This window comes from Trifolium pratense, linkage group LG6 (genome assembly GCF_020283565.1).
Source record: "Trifolium pratense cultivar HEN17-A07 linkage group LG6, ARS_RC_1.1, whole genome shotgun sequence".
NCBI classification, from domain to species: domain Eukaryota; kingdom Viridiplantae; phylum Streptophyta; class Magnoliopsida; order Fabales; family Fabaceae; genus Trifolium; species Trifolium pratense.
In genome coordinates, this window is record NC_060064.1 from 29,647,626 (window position 1) to 29,663,926 (window position 16,301).

The 16,301-nt window shown below is 32.5% G+C and overlaps 1 protein-coding gene across 1 annotated transcript; it reads right to left on the reverse strand.

Annotated features, from left to right (window-relative positions):
• Nucleotides 1–340: 340 nt before the first annotated feature.
• Nucleotides 341–5,309, reverse strand: LOC123889475 (altered inheritance of mitochondria protein 32-like). The gene is made up of 5 exons (XM_045938823.1): nt 4,975–5,309; nt 4,802–4,887; nt 3,177–3,482; nt 3,002–3,085; nt 341–959 (listed from the first exon to the last, which is right to left on the reverse strand). The coding sequence occupies exons 1-5, from the start codon at nt 5,194–5,196 to the stop codon at nt 617–619; spliced, it is 1,041 nt and encodes a 346-aa protein (XP_045794779.1). The 5' UTR covers nt 5,197–5,309; the 3' UTR covers nt 341–616.
• Nucleotides 5,310–16,301: the final 10,992 nt, after the last annotated feature.

The following is a 16,301-nucleotide window of genomic DNA, read 5'->3' on the forward strand; positions in this document are numbered from 1 at the left end:
GCTTTTCAGCTATCAGCTAACTTATCAGCTATCAGCTAGCTTATAGCTTATTTTTACCAAACAGACCCTACATGTAACTGTAAGCTGCCAACTAATTCGCTCAATTCCAACAAAATTATTTTCTGACCAAATAGCATTTTCCACAGGTAGCATCGTAATGAATATAAATTCAATATCTTCAAATCAAATCGAAAAACACGGATTGTGCAATTTCGACCACAAATCTTGTTGTACCATTTATCATTTCCTAAATTCAATATCTTCAAATCAAGGCAATTTTCTTTGACCCTGTTTCACGTTTCAGCAGTGTAGCACAGTAACAGAAATAACATCCCTAAGCTTTCATCACAAAAAACTTCGAATTAATAGAATATCAGTAACGCAAACATAAGGGGACACCCAGCAGCGTATACAATCAATAATTGTGTTGAATTCAAAAAGAACAATAAAGCTTTTATCACTATATCTGTTGCTAGACTTTTACTATCATCCTTTGACATACCAATATTTCGTAGTCTTCGTATAGCTGGTTTTCGTAATTATTTCTTGCTTCATTGTACATCGACCAAAAAAAAATGTCTCCAAACAGCACTATAACACATTATTAGAGCTTAATTCATCCTGACCTTCTGTAAAGTTTGTAAGCCACAGCAACAGCAGCCACAGCTCCAAGCACACCAACAGCTGTGAGAACATCACGCTCCTTCAATACAGGCCAATTCTTACAGATTTTGCTCTCCTTAGTCTTGTTGGTTTGTGCAGGACTTGGAAAACTGCAACAAGAAACCCCATTAGCACCCTGGCAGCAACCACCAGTCACATTTTCGTCCCTGCTCACACTGTCACTTTCAATCTTCTTTTCAGTCTTGTTGGCATGGTCTCCATTAGCAAGTCCTCCATTAACAAGTTTCTGGTCATTCGCTCCCTCCACTTCTGGTACAGACGGCCCCATTTGTCCCCTACAACAATTTAAATAAGCTTAACTAATACAACTCTGTTATAAAGGATGTGCCAACAATGCAGTAATTACATTATGCTACTAAATGGCATCATAGATGGTGTGCTACTAAATAAAAGTGCGTAAAGCCACTGTGTATTACATTACAAAGGAAATAAACGGATTCAATTAAATAATCATAACAAAGGAAATAAAGCACAATGTAGCATCTGATAGATGAATGAGAATCAAGTTCATGGAAAATGGTTGAATGAAAACACCACTATATCCATATTTGATTTACGTGCTGCTCATAGGCTTTTTAGTAGGCCTGAAATGTTATTCATAAATAATCACCTCTGTCCAAGAGGCCAAGATAAAGGAATATATCAAGTGAGGAAGCCCTTTCTTAAGTGAGAGTGAGAGGAAATATTCTCAACGATCAGATCTAAATCAATGGTTCAGATTAAGTTATTAAGTAAAAATTCTCACGTGACACTCATTTTCACCCATGTCATCTCCAAAATCAAACTTTCTTCGTCCATCTCTGTATCATCGCATTTTTCATCACAGCTCCCATGTCTGCTCTTCACTTCTTTCCTTTTTTTTTCTTATGTTTTATGTTTCTTGATTTTGGACTCTTAAATTGTTAATGTGGTGGTAGGGATTTAAAAAAAAAGAAGAAAACAATATTTCATCGGAGTCATTTTTACAGTTTTTGCTTGAGTATTTTGATACAAAGATTTCAAATTTATGGTGGTAGAGATTTTGAAAAATATTTCATTATTAAATTTATGGTGGTGGCTCCAAGTTCCATCTCCAGGGAATGTTTCCAGCATATTAGATGACATAACTACATTGAAATTGCCTTCCCCAATCCCGAATGCAAGTTTCAAATCAAATTCTATGCCTAAATTGAAATTGGTATGCCCAAATAGAAATTGACTAAAAGGGGCCAAAAACAATTGTTACTCCTCAATTGAAATTTTTACAGTATAATTTTGAGCAAACAAAGAAAAATTGAAGGTTGCAAACTGAAAAGAAACAACAGTGTCAAAAGAGATCGAAGACTTGTTGACGTTGTCATTGAAAGAGAAAGAAGACATATTGGAATTGGACATGAGATATGAGTCTCAGAGGGGTTGGTAAAGAAGACGAGATGAGATGGTGGTTGTAGAAAACATTAATGGAGGAAGAAGAATAGGTGGACTGGGTTAATGGAAGAAGAGAAGACGGATCTGTTGGCTGCATTTTTGCTGGAATAGGTTGGAGAAGGTAACGTGAAGTCACTTAATAAACCTAATTTCAGCCATTAATTTAAATCTACAGGCTGAAATTTAATCCTGTCACTCTCACACAAGAATGATTTTTGCGGCCTCTTGCCACATCATGTTTGACAGTGTTATAGTTGGAGAGAGAGAGAGAGAGAGAGTAAAGGATATGAACAGTTAGAATAAAATTATTTTATACAGACAACCAACCACAATTCACCAGCACGATAAAGAATTACATAACTATTTTTATATAACACTGTCAAACATGATGTGGCAAGAGGCCAAGATAAAGGAATACATAACTACTATCTTTTATTACTCTATACAAAGTTCAACCAAGTCCTTGAAATGGCAACAAACAGAAATATATTTCACCTCATTTCCAATCACACTGTATAAGAAATACATAGCAAATGGAGATCATCAAACTATAGGCCACATTTTCGCCATCACTGGATAAATACATATTAAGTTTTTGATCGATGCCAAAAAAATGGACAGAAGAGGGTGGGAAAATAGAGACAACAACTCAAAAACTTGAAAATAATCCATTGTTAAGAGCTAAAAAAGGTAATAAGGATGGAGCAGTCTCCGATGATCCAAACACTCCTCAAAACACATCTCAAACCATGATCATTTTTATAAGTCAACACTATAGTTCAGTAACAAATCAAAGAATACTTTTGTTTAGACTCCTAAAGGGCACATGTTAACATTTTCCTACAAACAATGATCCTTCAAATTTTCATTTATTAAAAAATACAAAATGCATAATCACAAAAGTACCAACCTCCAAAGTCTTTGTATGACCTCTCCTTTTGCAATGTGTTGATCCAACAAATCAGGAACATCATTAGGAGTAACATAGCCGTACCTGTAAACAATTATTACACGTTACAATTAAACCATCGGCAGTGAACTGCTTTGAAATCTGAGGATGCAACTATGCAAGTTTATGAGCTTACCAGTGACCAATAGTTTTTCCATCTGGTCCTGGACTGTAGATGATTACATTTCCAGCATACTTGTGCCCACCAATGTGAGAACAAGCAGTAACAGATATTTGATCCTTCAGACCTCGAAGTTCGATTTCCTCATTAAAATTCTTGATGAGAAGTGGCCCACAAGTACCACATCTAACATCACGACTTCCATGGGCACATACATAAACATGTGAACCAGTTAAAACCTCCGGCACTCCAATAGCCCATGGTTTACCATTCACCAAAACATCTTCGAAAAAGCTCTCAACATTTGATTCCACCAAACCCCTTTCAATTAAAGGAAAAAAGAAAATTAACCTCAGAAACAAACAGAAAATTCTTAACATAAAAAACCCTTATTCATCAATGAAGACCAAATTTAATAGAGACACATCACTTCAACTAAATATCAGTTTGAGTAAGTTTAAAAATTCCACCTACACAGAAATATCATCACTTAAAGAAGAAACAAAAAACAAGAAAACTCTAAGTAGAAAAAACCCTTGCAAGTTGCAACTCCAGTCGCCATACGATCTCAAAATATATAAGTACAATCTTCAAAATTTAACCTAATAAGCATGGACGCAAACATGGAAAGCAGATGTAGGACTAACACCGACACAGTTAATAATTTGAGAAGATGGAAGTGATTGAATGAAACTATGTGTCGGTGTTGAATGATTGTCGAACACTGACATGCTATGTTGCCTAGGTATGGGTATGGTACCCGGTACAAACACGGGTATGATAGTACGGCAATTTATAAAAAAGTTAAGGTGCGCACGTCAATCAAAAACATGAGTTGGTGTTCAATTTACAACAAAAACATCACAATAAATGTTTAAAAAGTAAAAAATTGGGGATGATTACAACAGCAAAGAAACTTAAATACACAACTACTATTATATTATCATATATTATTATATTAATATATATAAGCGAAAGACCCAAATTTCACTCACAATAAAATAATAAGAAAAAATGGCTATTAAAGGTATCGGTAACAGGTATGTACCCGGTGACATGTGTTAGACACACTTTCGACTTGAAGTATCGGTTCTATACACTCCATTACGCTATTAAAGGAAATCATTTACACAAGAAAATCCATACTGTTATACTACCTCGATTTCCTTTTTATAAAGTCAATTCACTTTTTTAATTCATTAAATAACCAGTGTATAAACCAGATACTTCAGTTATTCAATTCAATGAATCAAAAAGTGAATTTTGTCTCTTGTAAAAATGATCGGAGCTTTCTTTTCTTTTCTTTTTTTTTTTTTTTTTTTTTGGCTTTCACCACCAGCTTAATTTGGTTCGGGGGTCAGTTCTGGCATCAAGTGGTTCCAGCCCATCCTGATCGCAGTTGGAGGGGATCAAACCGTACCAACTAACTGGTGGAGCTAGTAGTTTCTAAATACTAGTAAATACACAACTTAGAAAACATTCCTTATATGTTAGAAGCATAGAATCTGATATCAATTAAATACTCATAATAGATTAAATTTCAAATTAAGTATTCCTACTAGTAGTACCATATATATATATAACAAAATAGAAATAAACGTAACCCTAATAAATAATCACTCGCAAAATTTCTTGTTCACCTATATTTAATCATTTCAGGGAAAATCAAAACGTCACCATCAGCGAAACCAGCTTCCTCACTTGCTTCACACACAGTGATCTTCGTCTACCAAAACCAAACCAAACGAAATCAGAGCAAGAAAACCAAAACCGATTGAAATTGATTTGAAGCGAAATAGAGAGCGAAACGAACCTTGAGAGCTAAGTCGTTCTTACGAGCTCTAAACGTAGCAGCGACGAGTTTGGGAAGAGGATCATCGTCGGAAGCTTCGACACGTGGTGGCCAGGAGAGGTGGTTTTTGTAGTAGAGGAAAACGTGACGGTCGTAAGCGTCGACGGTGCCGGCGAGTTTTTCAGTGTACATCTCAGGGCGAGTGAAGCCGCTGTCGGTGGAAAGGTTATCGGCGGTGGCCATTGAAATGGGTTGCACGTCGGTGAGAAAGAGTTGAAAGTTAGGGAATGAATGAAGAGGGAATGATAAAAATCTTTGAAAGGTTATAATGATCTTGATTGGTGATTTTTATTTTTATTATTGGTGATATTAAATATGTTTATAATTATGAGGAGTGCTAGCAACACACTCTTTAACAAACACACTCTAACACACTCTCTTTTATTGGTTAAAATTTATATGGGTCTCATAAAAGTTATATGGGTCCACATTTTTTTATGGGACCCATGTGAATTTCAACCAATAAAAGAGAGTGTATTGAAATGTGTTTGTTAAAAAGTGTATTGCTAGCATTATTCTTATAATTATTGTTTTAAATATCATTGACTTTTTTTTTGTGCATAATAATATCATTGACTTTAGTTAATTAATTCATGCACTTCTCGTGGCCTACTGGCCTTTTCAAATGTACTATAACATTAATTTTTCTATGTTATTTTTGCAAATTAATTCATGAATACAGTAGATGAAATAAAATGATAAAAAGGGACTTGATAAAAAAAATTGATAAAAAGGGTAAAATAAGAATATTGAATGGTTTGTTGGAGTGAAGGGTTAAATGTAGGGATGAAAGATTTTTTTTTTCATAACTTTAACTTTCGTGAGAATGAATTCTCTAATGTTACATTATCTTCTGTTAATTTTGGGTATCAGATTGTAAATAAAAAAAATTAAAAAGTCAAAAAGTGAAATTTTGAAGGTGGATGTATGCACCGTTGGAAGGGGATTGTCTCCCGTGTAAATGTCACGGGAGAGTGTCCAGTTTTAACATCTACCCTTTATTCATTTTTTTTGTTATAATTAGGCACATGCAAAAAATAAAATGAATGAAATGGATTTAACTGGAGACAAATGTTACTGGAGACAACCCTCTCCCATGCACCGTTCCCTCTCTGGTCAGATTTGCACGGGAGAGAATCTTCTCTCAACTTTCCTAATGGACTATAAATTTGAAGTCCAAAAATATTTTTCTATTATAAATGTTAGAGAGATTCTTTATGGGAGTTGAAGGAGAGGTTATTAGAGGTTGCGTAGTATTAATGTGTGCTAAGGGTACGTGTTTGAATATTTTAATATAGAAATTGTATATTTAATAATGTATGAAATTTAATGCTTAAAAATTAAAATGCACATGTTTCAAAAAAATAGTTTCTACATTTGCATTATTAACATTATGTCATAAGGGCACATGTTAACATTGTTAATGAGGGATGTTATATGACGGGAGAGTTTGAGAAGTATCATGTTATACTTAGTTATATAGCCAAGTTGATCTCATATCTAGTTGAGATGGTGAATTGAGGTGGTTGGTTGAGATGCATATACTTTTTACGATGCAAGGCTAGAAAGATTAGGGATGGCAACGGGCGCCCATGGGTGCGGGTTTGACACTTACCAAACCCACACCCGAAATCATCATCCAAACCCAAACCCAAACCCAAACCCAAAGGTTGTTCGGGTGGCAAAACAACACTCACGCCCACACACATTGGGTTCGGGTTTTTTTCACCCAAACCCGCAACACATTTGAAAATAATTTGCAAATTTAAGAAATTAAATTACAACATAGACTTTGAATTAAATTACAACTAAAATTAAGGTCTTCCAAGGAAATTCAAACATAGACTTTCAAGAAATTAAATTATAACTAAAATTTAAGGTCTTCCAAGGAAATTGAGGGAGATTATGGGGGTAATTAGGTAATTATAAAATATTTCGGGTGTGGGTTTGACTGATACCAAACCAACACCCATATTATCGGGTGTCACCCGAACCCAAACCCAAACCCAGTCAAATCGGGTTTCGCCCGTTGACTTGGGTTTGAGTTCGGGTGGGTCTCTCGGGTTTGGGTTTTTTTGCCATCCCTAAGAAAGATGCAATGACTTGACATTTCAACTATGTTAGCATCTCAAATATTACAATGCAATCAACTGCAACACCTCTCACGAATATTAATGAGTATTACATAGAAAAAAGAAGGTACCCTCTATAAAAAGTAAAAAAAAATTATTTCAAAGATATTCGTCAAAGATAAAACCAGAAACATGATCCACCCATGATCGCCAACATGAGATGATTAATAATTTAATTTGTCTACAATTAGCCCAACAGTTGATGTTGTTATAGCAATTAGCCCAACGGTTGTGCATCATGATTTTATTCAAATCTGGATAATTTTAATCACTTTGCCTACGGTAAATGATTTTACAAAAATACATGATTTATTTTAATCACTTTGCCTACATTAAATAATTGTGATTAATATTATCAATTTGCTAATGCATACCAATATATGCATCAAAATTTAACAGAGGAATATAAGCCTTTGACATCATGTTTCTGCATTTGTTTATTTTGTTGATCCAATTTTTACTTATTGTAACTTATGTTGTTTTTATAATAGGTTTTGCCTTGGTATGGATTTGGTGAATCCGCCGTTGCATTTACTTTTTCCGAATTGGTGTTGGTAGATCATACTGGTACTCGGTATCCATGTAGCGTAACTTTTGGCGTTGATGCTCAGGGTGAACTTGCTTGCAAGGTATTTGGCTGTTGGGCTGATTTATGTTGAGGACATTACTTGGTTAAGGGTGACAAAGTTTGTTTCGCCGCTAATGAACCTGTCCGTAATTATGTTATGTATGTCTGTGTTTATCCTCAGATAGGATAGAAACCACTATTAGTTATCCTTTGAATGATGGCTGTTATTTACATCTGTATGTCTCCCAGCAGTATTTTGTGGCCTACTCTTGACTTGTGTTAGTGTAATTTGATCACTTTAATGTACTTTTTAATATATTGGTGTGTTTGTTTCAAATATTTGGTATTATCTTAATGGATTTTATCCAACCTTCACTTAATGACTTATCAAAAATCTTCCTTTAATTGTTATTATGTAGTTTGAAGTTTTTAAATTTACATTCCTCGTATTTCAAATTAATTGTTCAAATGGCTATAGATCATGGTTTCTATCTAACTTTCAATTTACTTTTATTAATTAAATGTATTCAATTTGCATTCAAGGTTTTTAAATTTATAGTGATAAGATTTCAATTCAATTATTTTGTTTTTCTCCTCTTTGAATAAGTATAAATTTTCAGTGTTTTATCATTCCAAAAACACAGTTGAAGGGGTTGGAGTGGATGATCGCTGCTTTGAGATTTTTTGGGATTAAAGTTACAAACAATGTAAACAAACATAATTATAATTTCAAGTGCAACGTCCATGTGTTAACCTTTAAAAGCAATATCTAATTTGATTACAAGAAAAAAAGTAAAAATAATTCAATAGTGATATACTCCCTCCGTCCCAAATTATAAGGAAAAAAATCTCATAGTTTTTGTATCCTTCTAATGGACATGTTTATGATTCATGCGCCTTGCTTATAGAGTTTCATTGTAATTTTTAAGCTTTCCTAATATCAAGATTTGTAGTTTATGTGCGATATTGAGATATACATATGATTCTTACTTATTAGCCGTTCCAGTATCAATAGACGTTTCTAATTTGTGTACCCTTCTAACAATGAGGTTTGTAATTAATGCACGCTGCTTATAGAGTTTGTTACTTTTTCCGCTTTCAACACCAAATCTTTACAAAATTTCCTTTGCATTTCCTTCCTTTTTTTTCCTAATTGAGTACAAAGTATCTCCGCATCATTCGAGTATCGACAAAAGTTCGTAATTTTTATGCGCTGTTAACATATAGGTTTATAATTTACGCTCAATGCTTATAGAATTTGTTAATTCTTTCGATTCAGGTAAATCTTTAATGGATAGTCTCTTAATCTATACAAGTTTAAGGTTTTTACGCGATATGGAGAGATTTTTAATTATTGCACTATTTTTAAACCTCTGAGTATCAATGAAGATTCACAATTTCTTTTTATTCGCCCTCTGAGTATCGATAGATGTCTAACAATTTGATGTACCACCTTATTGCACGATTTATGAACCTCCGAGTATCGATCGAGATTCATAGTTTTTTTTTCAATCGTCCTCCGAGTATCAATATAGATTCGTAATTTTTGTATCCTTCAATATAGAGGTCTATAATTTATGCTCGCTGCGTATAGAGTTTCTTAATTTTTTTTCGCTTAAGGCCAACTTTTAATAGAGAGTTTCTTAATCTCTACATCATATATTAACATATATATATATATATATATATATATATATATATATATATATATATATATATATATATATATATATATATATATATATATATCAATGAAGATATTTATAATTTTTCGCTAATATTTAGATAATGTCATCATATAATTCACACTTACTGAATAATATCTTTCGATAATCTCATCTTAAATTTTCGCGCCTCATATCAGTGTATAGATATCGATGTAGAGATTTATAATATATGCAGATGTTTACAATCTCTACATATCGACAAGCAACTTATATAAAGGTTTCTGATTTTTGCACCATACTTCCATAACCGAGTATCGACGAAGGTTCGTAATTTTTTTTATGCTTCTAATAGAGACGTTTATAATTACTGCGCGACGCTTATATAGTTTTTAGTTACCGGGGGTTTTATAATGTATGTACACCACTTATGAAGTTTCTTGATTTTCTATGCTATATGTCAAGCACTCTATATCCATATAGAGGTTTATGTGTTTATTCTTTTTTGCACAATAGTTCAACATATGCATATTGATAGCAAATAAATAACATACCCAATAAGTTTCATTGTTACAGTGTCCCTTATATACATGCTTGCAAAAAAACACCTTTTTCATTTCACTACAGAAATGGTCTTTCCTACCAATCAACTTGGATCACATATCAAGTGAAAGCTTCTTCTTCATTTACTTATCCAACTTGCACTGCGTGAACTGCCACCCAATGGAAAGACTTAGAGTGGCTTAGTATCCAAATGCTATCTCTCTAAGTATCATGATATCAAGTGACGGAGCCAGGATTTTTCAAAGTGGGGGCACCAAATATATAAATTTGTAACATTAAATATATAATTTTAAAAAACTCTCTTTTATAGATAGATCCAATTTTCCGCTCTCACAATCATCAAGTGCTTAAGGTTAAAATTGGAATAAAAGATAAAAAGTTATAAACTAATATCCTATGTTTATTTCAACCAATACAAGGACATGCAATTATCTCTCATAATTATTTCATTTGGTTTGGAAATATAAAAAAAATCAAATTGTAACTTATACAACCATCTTCATAACGTCCTTAAAAAAAATACCATCTTCATAACGTGTGAACAATGTATTTAATGGAAATTAATCTTGGTGACTATTACTATTCTATGGTTAACTCACATTCAACTCTACATAAAACATTCCATATTATTAATCTCATGTTGAAACTGACACTTAATAAAAAAAGACTTAAAAACTGATTTCATATCATATGTACTTACATAATATCATCTTCTTATTCACAATTAATAGAGATCATGTGGTAGACTTATAAATAAGCAGTGAAACAATAAACTGTTCATGATAGATGAATTAAATTCAAACAATGGTTTAGTAAATTTGTGTTAAATTAGGATTGATCCGTTTTACCTTGGAACTGTTGTCAACACTATGTGATATTCCTTATGGAACTTTTGTTCTAAGATTTAGTATCAATTAGCTTCCTTTTCTTGGTATGTGTTAATTAGTTTTAATCAATTGTTTGGTAAAATAATCACCATCATGTGATTTGCATCGTGCAACTTTTGTTCTAAGATTTTGTTTCACTTAGCTTCCTTTTTTTTTTGTGTGGGTTAATTACTTTCAACGAATTGTTTAGTACAATAACCAATATCATATGATAATCATTCTTCAACTTTTGATTTGTGGTATTCTTCTTTAGTTTGTTGAAAGCAATATAACAAATGATCTTCAATTGAAACAATTAGATAGAAATGATATAATTTTAAAAAATAATACATTTTAAAATTATATTATCAATTAAAATAGTATCAACGAATTGTTGATATCTTTTACCAATAATATGAATGATAGGTTCCTCAAGAACAAACCAAATAACCAAAACCATCCGATCAACATTCTTGAACTTATGTTTCGTGGTCTTCTTCTTTAGTTTGTTCAAATCAATGTAACAAATGAGTCTCAATTGAAACAATTAAATATGAAGATAGTTTTTTTTTTAAAAAAAAAAAATAGTAACATCTTTAAAATTGTATCATGAATTGATTATTCTTATAAGGGATATTGGAAATTACTAGACCAATCATGAATTGATTAAAATGGTTTTAGGAGTAATAGGAATGATAGTATACTACATGTATGTTCATATTGTATCTTTGTGAGTTGTTTTTTCTCAAGTACACATAACTATTGTTGATACCTCTTAGGAATAATATGAATGATATGTTCCTCAAGAACAAGCCATGTAAAAATATATGCAACTAGACCCCTATCATTATTCTTACACTCTAGTACATCACATATATTCATATTGCATAATATCATTTTAACTTGGAAGTTGTTTTTTCTCAACTACACATAATTGATGGATTGTATATATAGAAAAAAATTCAAAGTATGAACATATCATAATTTGGACAGCTTATTACATTGAATCATATATGAATCTTTTGTATTGTACAGCTATCAACCATCGATATGACAAATTGCATTATGATTTACGACCTTATGCAATGATGACGAAGACATGTTACATGAAATTTGATCCAATGAGTGTAAGTGGTGATGAATTTTTTAAAAAATGGTTTTGTACTAAATGGTCTCCTCATTCCATATTCTTAATATTTTCCTCTTCTCAATGTGGTGTTCGTTGTGCAGCATCGAGCGAAATTGCCTGACAATCTTTGCTCGCTGCTTTGGTCCAATCATCGGTCGCTCCATCTTTTTGCAGGATTTAAATAGAAATGAAATTCAAGTTTCTGTTGAAAGAAAGAATTCAAAAAAAATTTGACACATGATTGGTCTCGATTAAGAGATTTTTACGACATCAGTTATGGTGGTTGGTTAACCCTTCTGTACATTAATCCTTTCGTTTTTCACCTTACAGTTAGGAACATTACTGGCATTGAGGTAGCTTACTCTAAGAAGACTCCTCTGTGTAGACTTATGTTGGCCAAACCTTTTCAAGAAGGGCCTTCAAATGGACATATCCCATTCTTTATGCTTCCAACAATATTTTCCCATAAGCTTGAAAAGACTTTGACTATTTCTTATGTTGAATCTGGAACTTTGGTATGTATAATTTGTTATACTATAAATACATTAATAATTACTATGCATTGCTTATTTTTTGGTTAACAATCCAACAGACACTCTTCTGGAGGGGATTTTTCCAGAACGCACTTTCGAACGAGGAGACTCAACTAACCTTGATTTATTGGCTTGGAAATACATGGAACAAATGTCATTTTCAATTCGACAACAATCCTCATATGAGTTGCAAAATTTCTGGTCAATGGCGCGATGTTTGCAAGTTCATCGTTTAACAGAAGGTGTAACTGTCAAGTTTGGTGTCACCGAGGAATCAAACAATAAGATCGTCTACTTCAAGCTTTCTTCTTTCCTTGGCGTGAGGACAACCATGTTTGCTCCTTCAACATCCGGCAGAAGGAAGACTTTCTATCAATCTCAGCATTACTTCAAGCTTTAGAATTCCCGATATTTAAATTTCAAACTATCTTATTATTGTTTGTTTTTAATGTTGTGTTTTTAAATTTGTATCCAACTTGACTTCCATGCTCTTTTGAATGCTTTATGTTGACTAACTCAATTGACTCATTGCATCCATGATTGACATATATATGCCGATGATTGCCCCGTTTGATTAACAACAACCATGATTGTTATATATATGGCGTTCTTCTGCCAAACCCGTGCAATCATCGGCATATGTATGTCAATCATGAATGATATGTGTCAAGCGAGTTAGGCACAAGCAAACTTAAATTAACATAAAGCATTCAAAAGAGCATGGAAGTCAAGTTCGATACAAATTTAAAAAGACAACATTTAAGATAGTTCAAAATTTAAATATCAGAAATTATAGAACATGAAGTAATGATCAGATTGGTAGAAGGTCTTCCTGCTGCCGGATGTTAAAGGAGCAAACATGATTGTTCTGACGCCAAGGAAAAGAGCAAGCTTGAAGTAGACGATCTTATTTTTTGATGCCTCCGTGACACCAAATTTGACAGTTACACCTTTCGCCAAACGATGAATCTTGCAGATATCGCGCCATTGACCAGAAATTTTGCAATGCATATGAGGACTGTTGTCAAACTGAAAATGACACTTATTCCATGTATTTCCACGACAATCAATCAAGGTTAGTTGAGTTTCCTCATTCGAAAGTGCATTCCGGCAAAAACCCCTCCAGAAGAGTGTTTGTTGGATAATTAACCAAAAATTAAGGAATGCATAGAAATTATTAATGTATTTATAGTATAACAAATGATACATACCAAAGTTTCAGTTTCAACATATCAGAAGCAGTCAAAGTCTTCTTAAGCTTATGTGAAAAAACTTTTGGAAGCACAAAGAATGGAATAGGTACATATGAAGAACTTTATAGAAAAGGTTTGGCCAACATAATTTTACACGGAGGAGTCTTATTAGGGTAAGTGATCTCGATGCCAGCAATGTTTCGAATTGTTAGGTGAAAAACGAAATGACTAATGTACAAAAAGGTCAACCAAGCGCCTAAACCGATGTTGTAAAAATCCCTCAAACGAGACCATCCGTGCGTAAAATAAATTTTTGACTTATTTCTTTTGACATCAACTTGAATTTGATTTCGATTAATATCTTGCAAAAATATCGAATGACCGATCACTGGACCAACGCAGCGTGCATAGATTCCCGGTAGTTTTCCTCAATTCTGCACGACGAACACAATATTGAGAAGAGGAAAATTCAAAGACGACGGAATGAGGAAACCATGCAGTACAAAGGAATTCTCCAAAAAATTCATCACCACTTACATTCATTAGATTGAATTCCATGTAGCATGTCCTTGTCATCATTGCATTAGAACGTACATCAGAATGTAACTTGTCATACCGATGGTTGATAGTTGTACAATACAAAAGATTCATAAATGTTATTTTGTTTGTTCTTGAGGAACATATCATTCCTATTATTCATTATTAGGTATCAACAATAGTTATATTTACTTGAGGAAAAACAACCCACAAAGATGCAATAAGAACATACATGCAGTATACTATCGTTCCTATTACTCCTGAAAGCTATCAACAATTCATTGAGACTATTTTAATCAATTCATGACTGATCTAGTAATTTTTTCTATCCCTTATAAAAATCATCAATCCATGATACAATTTTGAATTCGCCTTTTTTTCGAGTTTTTAAGCTAAGAAACAGACATTCTGTGAGGTCAATGGCAGATAGAAACTTTCAAGCAATAGTAAAAACTAAAGGATAGGTTACAAAAATAGCATACCTTTGAAGCTAAGGAATATATATGCAAGTTGCACTAAGAAATATATATTTAACACTATAACTTTTGTTGTTCAATCTATATTCAGTTGTTTCATTCTTAGTATTTAGAGTTCAGGAGGTTTAAAGAATTTACCATTCAAAACACTACAAATGCATAAGTTGTGTCTTTTTATTTCTTTTTCCTGAATTTATTTTACTTCTTGATGTAATATAATGTGAATTAAATAAAAAATAAGACAAGTCTATCATTAAAGATACTCTTTACATCAAGATTCATCTTTACATACTTTGTATATGAAATGGTATACATGTTGAACTCGGAAATTATGTTACATATAGAGATTGAGAATTAAAAGTAAAATGACCATAGGTAGAGGTACATGACATACAGCTAAGGGATTTAAACGTGACAACAATTAATTATATGTCCAAATATGATAAAAATTTATGTAAACAATTTTTTTTTTTTACTTAACAATCTTTTAAAAATATAAAAAATGTTACTTTTCAATATAAAATTTATTTATTTTTTGTATGACCAATAAAATAAATAAATGAATACATGTGTTTGTATCACCACCCATGTATAGCTGCATAATTTGTGTGTACAAGGCACATGATTCATGATGCAACTTATGAATGTAGGAAACCCAACGGGGTAACCCTTTCTTTTCTTCCATGTCTCGTTAAATTCAGTACCCATTTGCTATTTCGGAGATATAAAGATAATTTGGTGGCTGAGGAGAATAAAATAGAAAGTAGAGTATTGGGTCACTATTATAAGGAAAAAGAAAAAAAAAATCATTTTTAGGTTCATTAATGTATTTGGTCGATATTATTGACTAGATACATTACTTTTTGAATGAATCTAAAAAGTGATTTTTTGTTTAAAATAGTGATCGGAGGGAGTAAAAAAGTCAGGCTTTGTTCTGTGATTGTTGCTCCGTTATCAAGGATATTGTATTATATGTACAAGGAGTCGGAGTTCGAACTTCGATCATCCCACTTATCCATAATTTTTGTCATTACTTTTTTTTAATTGAATTTTAAAAGGCATCTCTCTGGATCTCTAATAAATTTTATTTTTTTTGTCAAGTAGTTTAGCGACTAAAAAATCTACCTTAAAATTCGTCAAACTCGTCTCATTTGGGAGGAAGTACTATTTTTTGTGTCGCACTTCCCATTTCTTGAAACTCATCTCACTTGATCTAATCTAAACGTCTTGTTGTTACTCCTTTTATTAATGTCACAGCTATTGCTTTCAAGTTTCACAAATTTCAACTCTCTAATTTCAGATTTAAGCTTGCGTATAAATTAGGTATTACTATTTTTAAATTTTTTCCAATTTCATTATACTATTGAATTTATTGATAGTTACACATTACACATCATCTAGAAAGTTGGACGGAAAAGCAAGGAACCTATTTCAATATGGGAGGATCTTGTCTAAAAAAGCAAGGAACCCATCAATATCACTATTTACATCACTATGCATATTAATAAATATCTTTCAATAAAATTTATACTACCAAAAAATAATTACACTATTAGAAGATATTTTTCGATAGGAGAAGAAGAATAATTCGCTTAATATCGTTATGAAACATAAACCAAGTTTAGA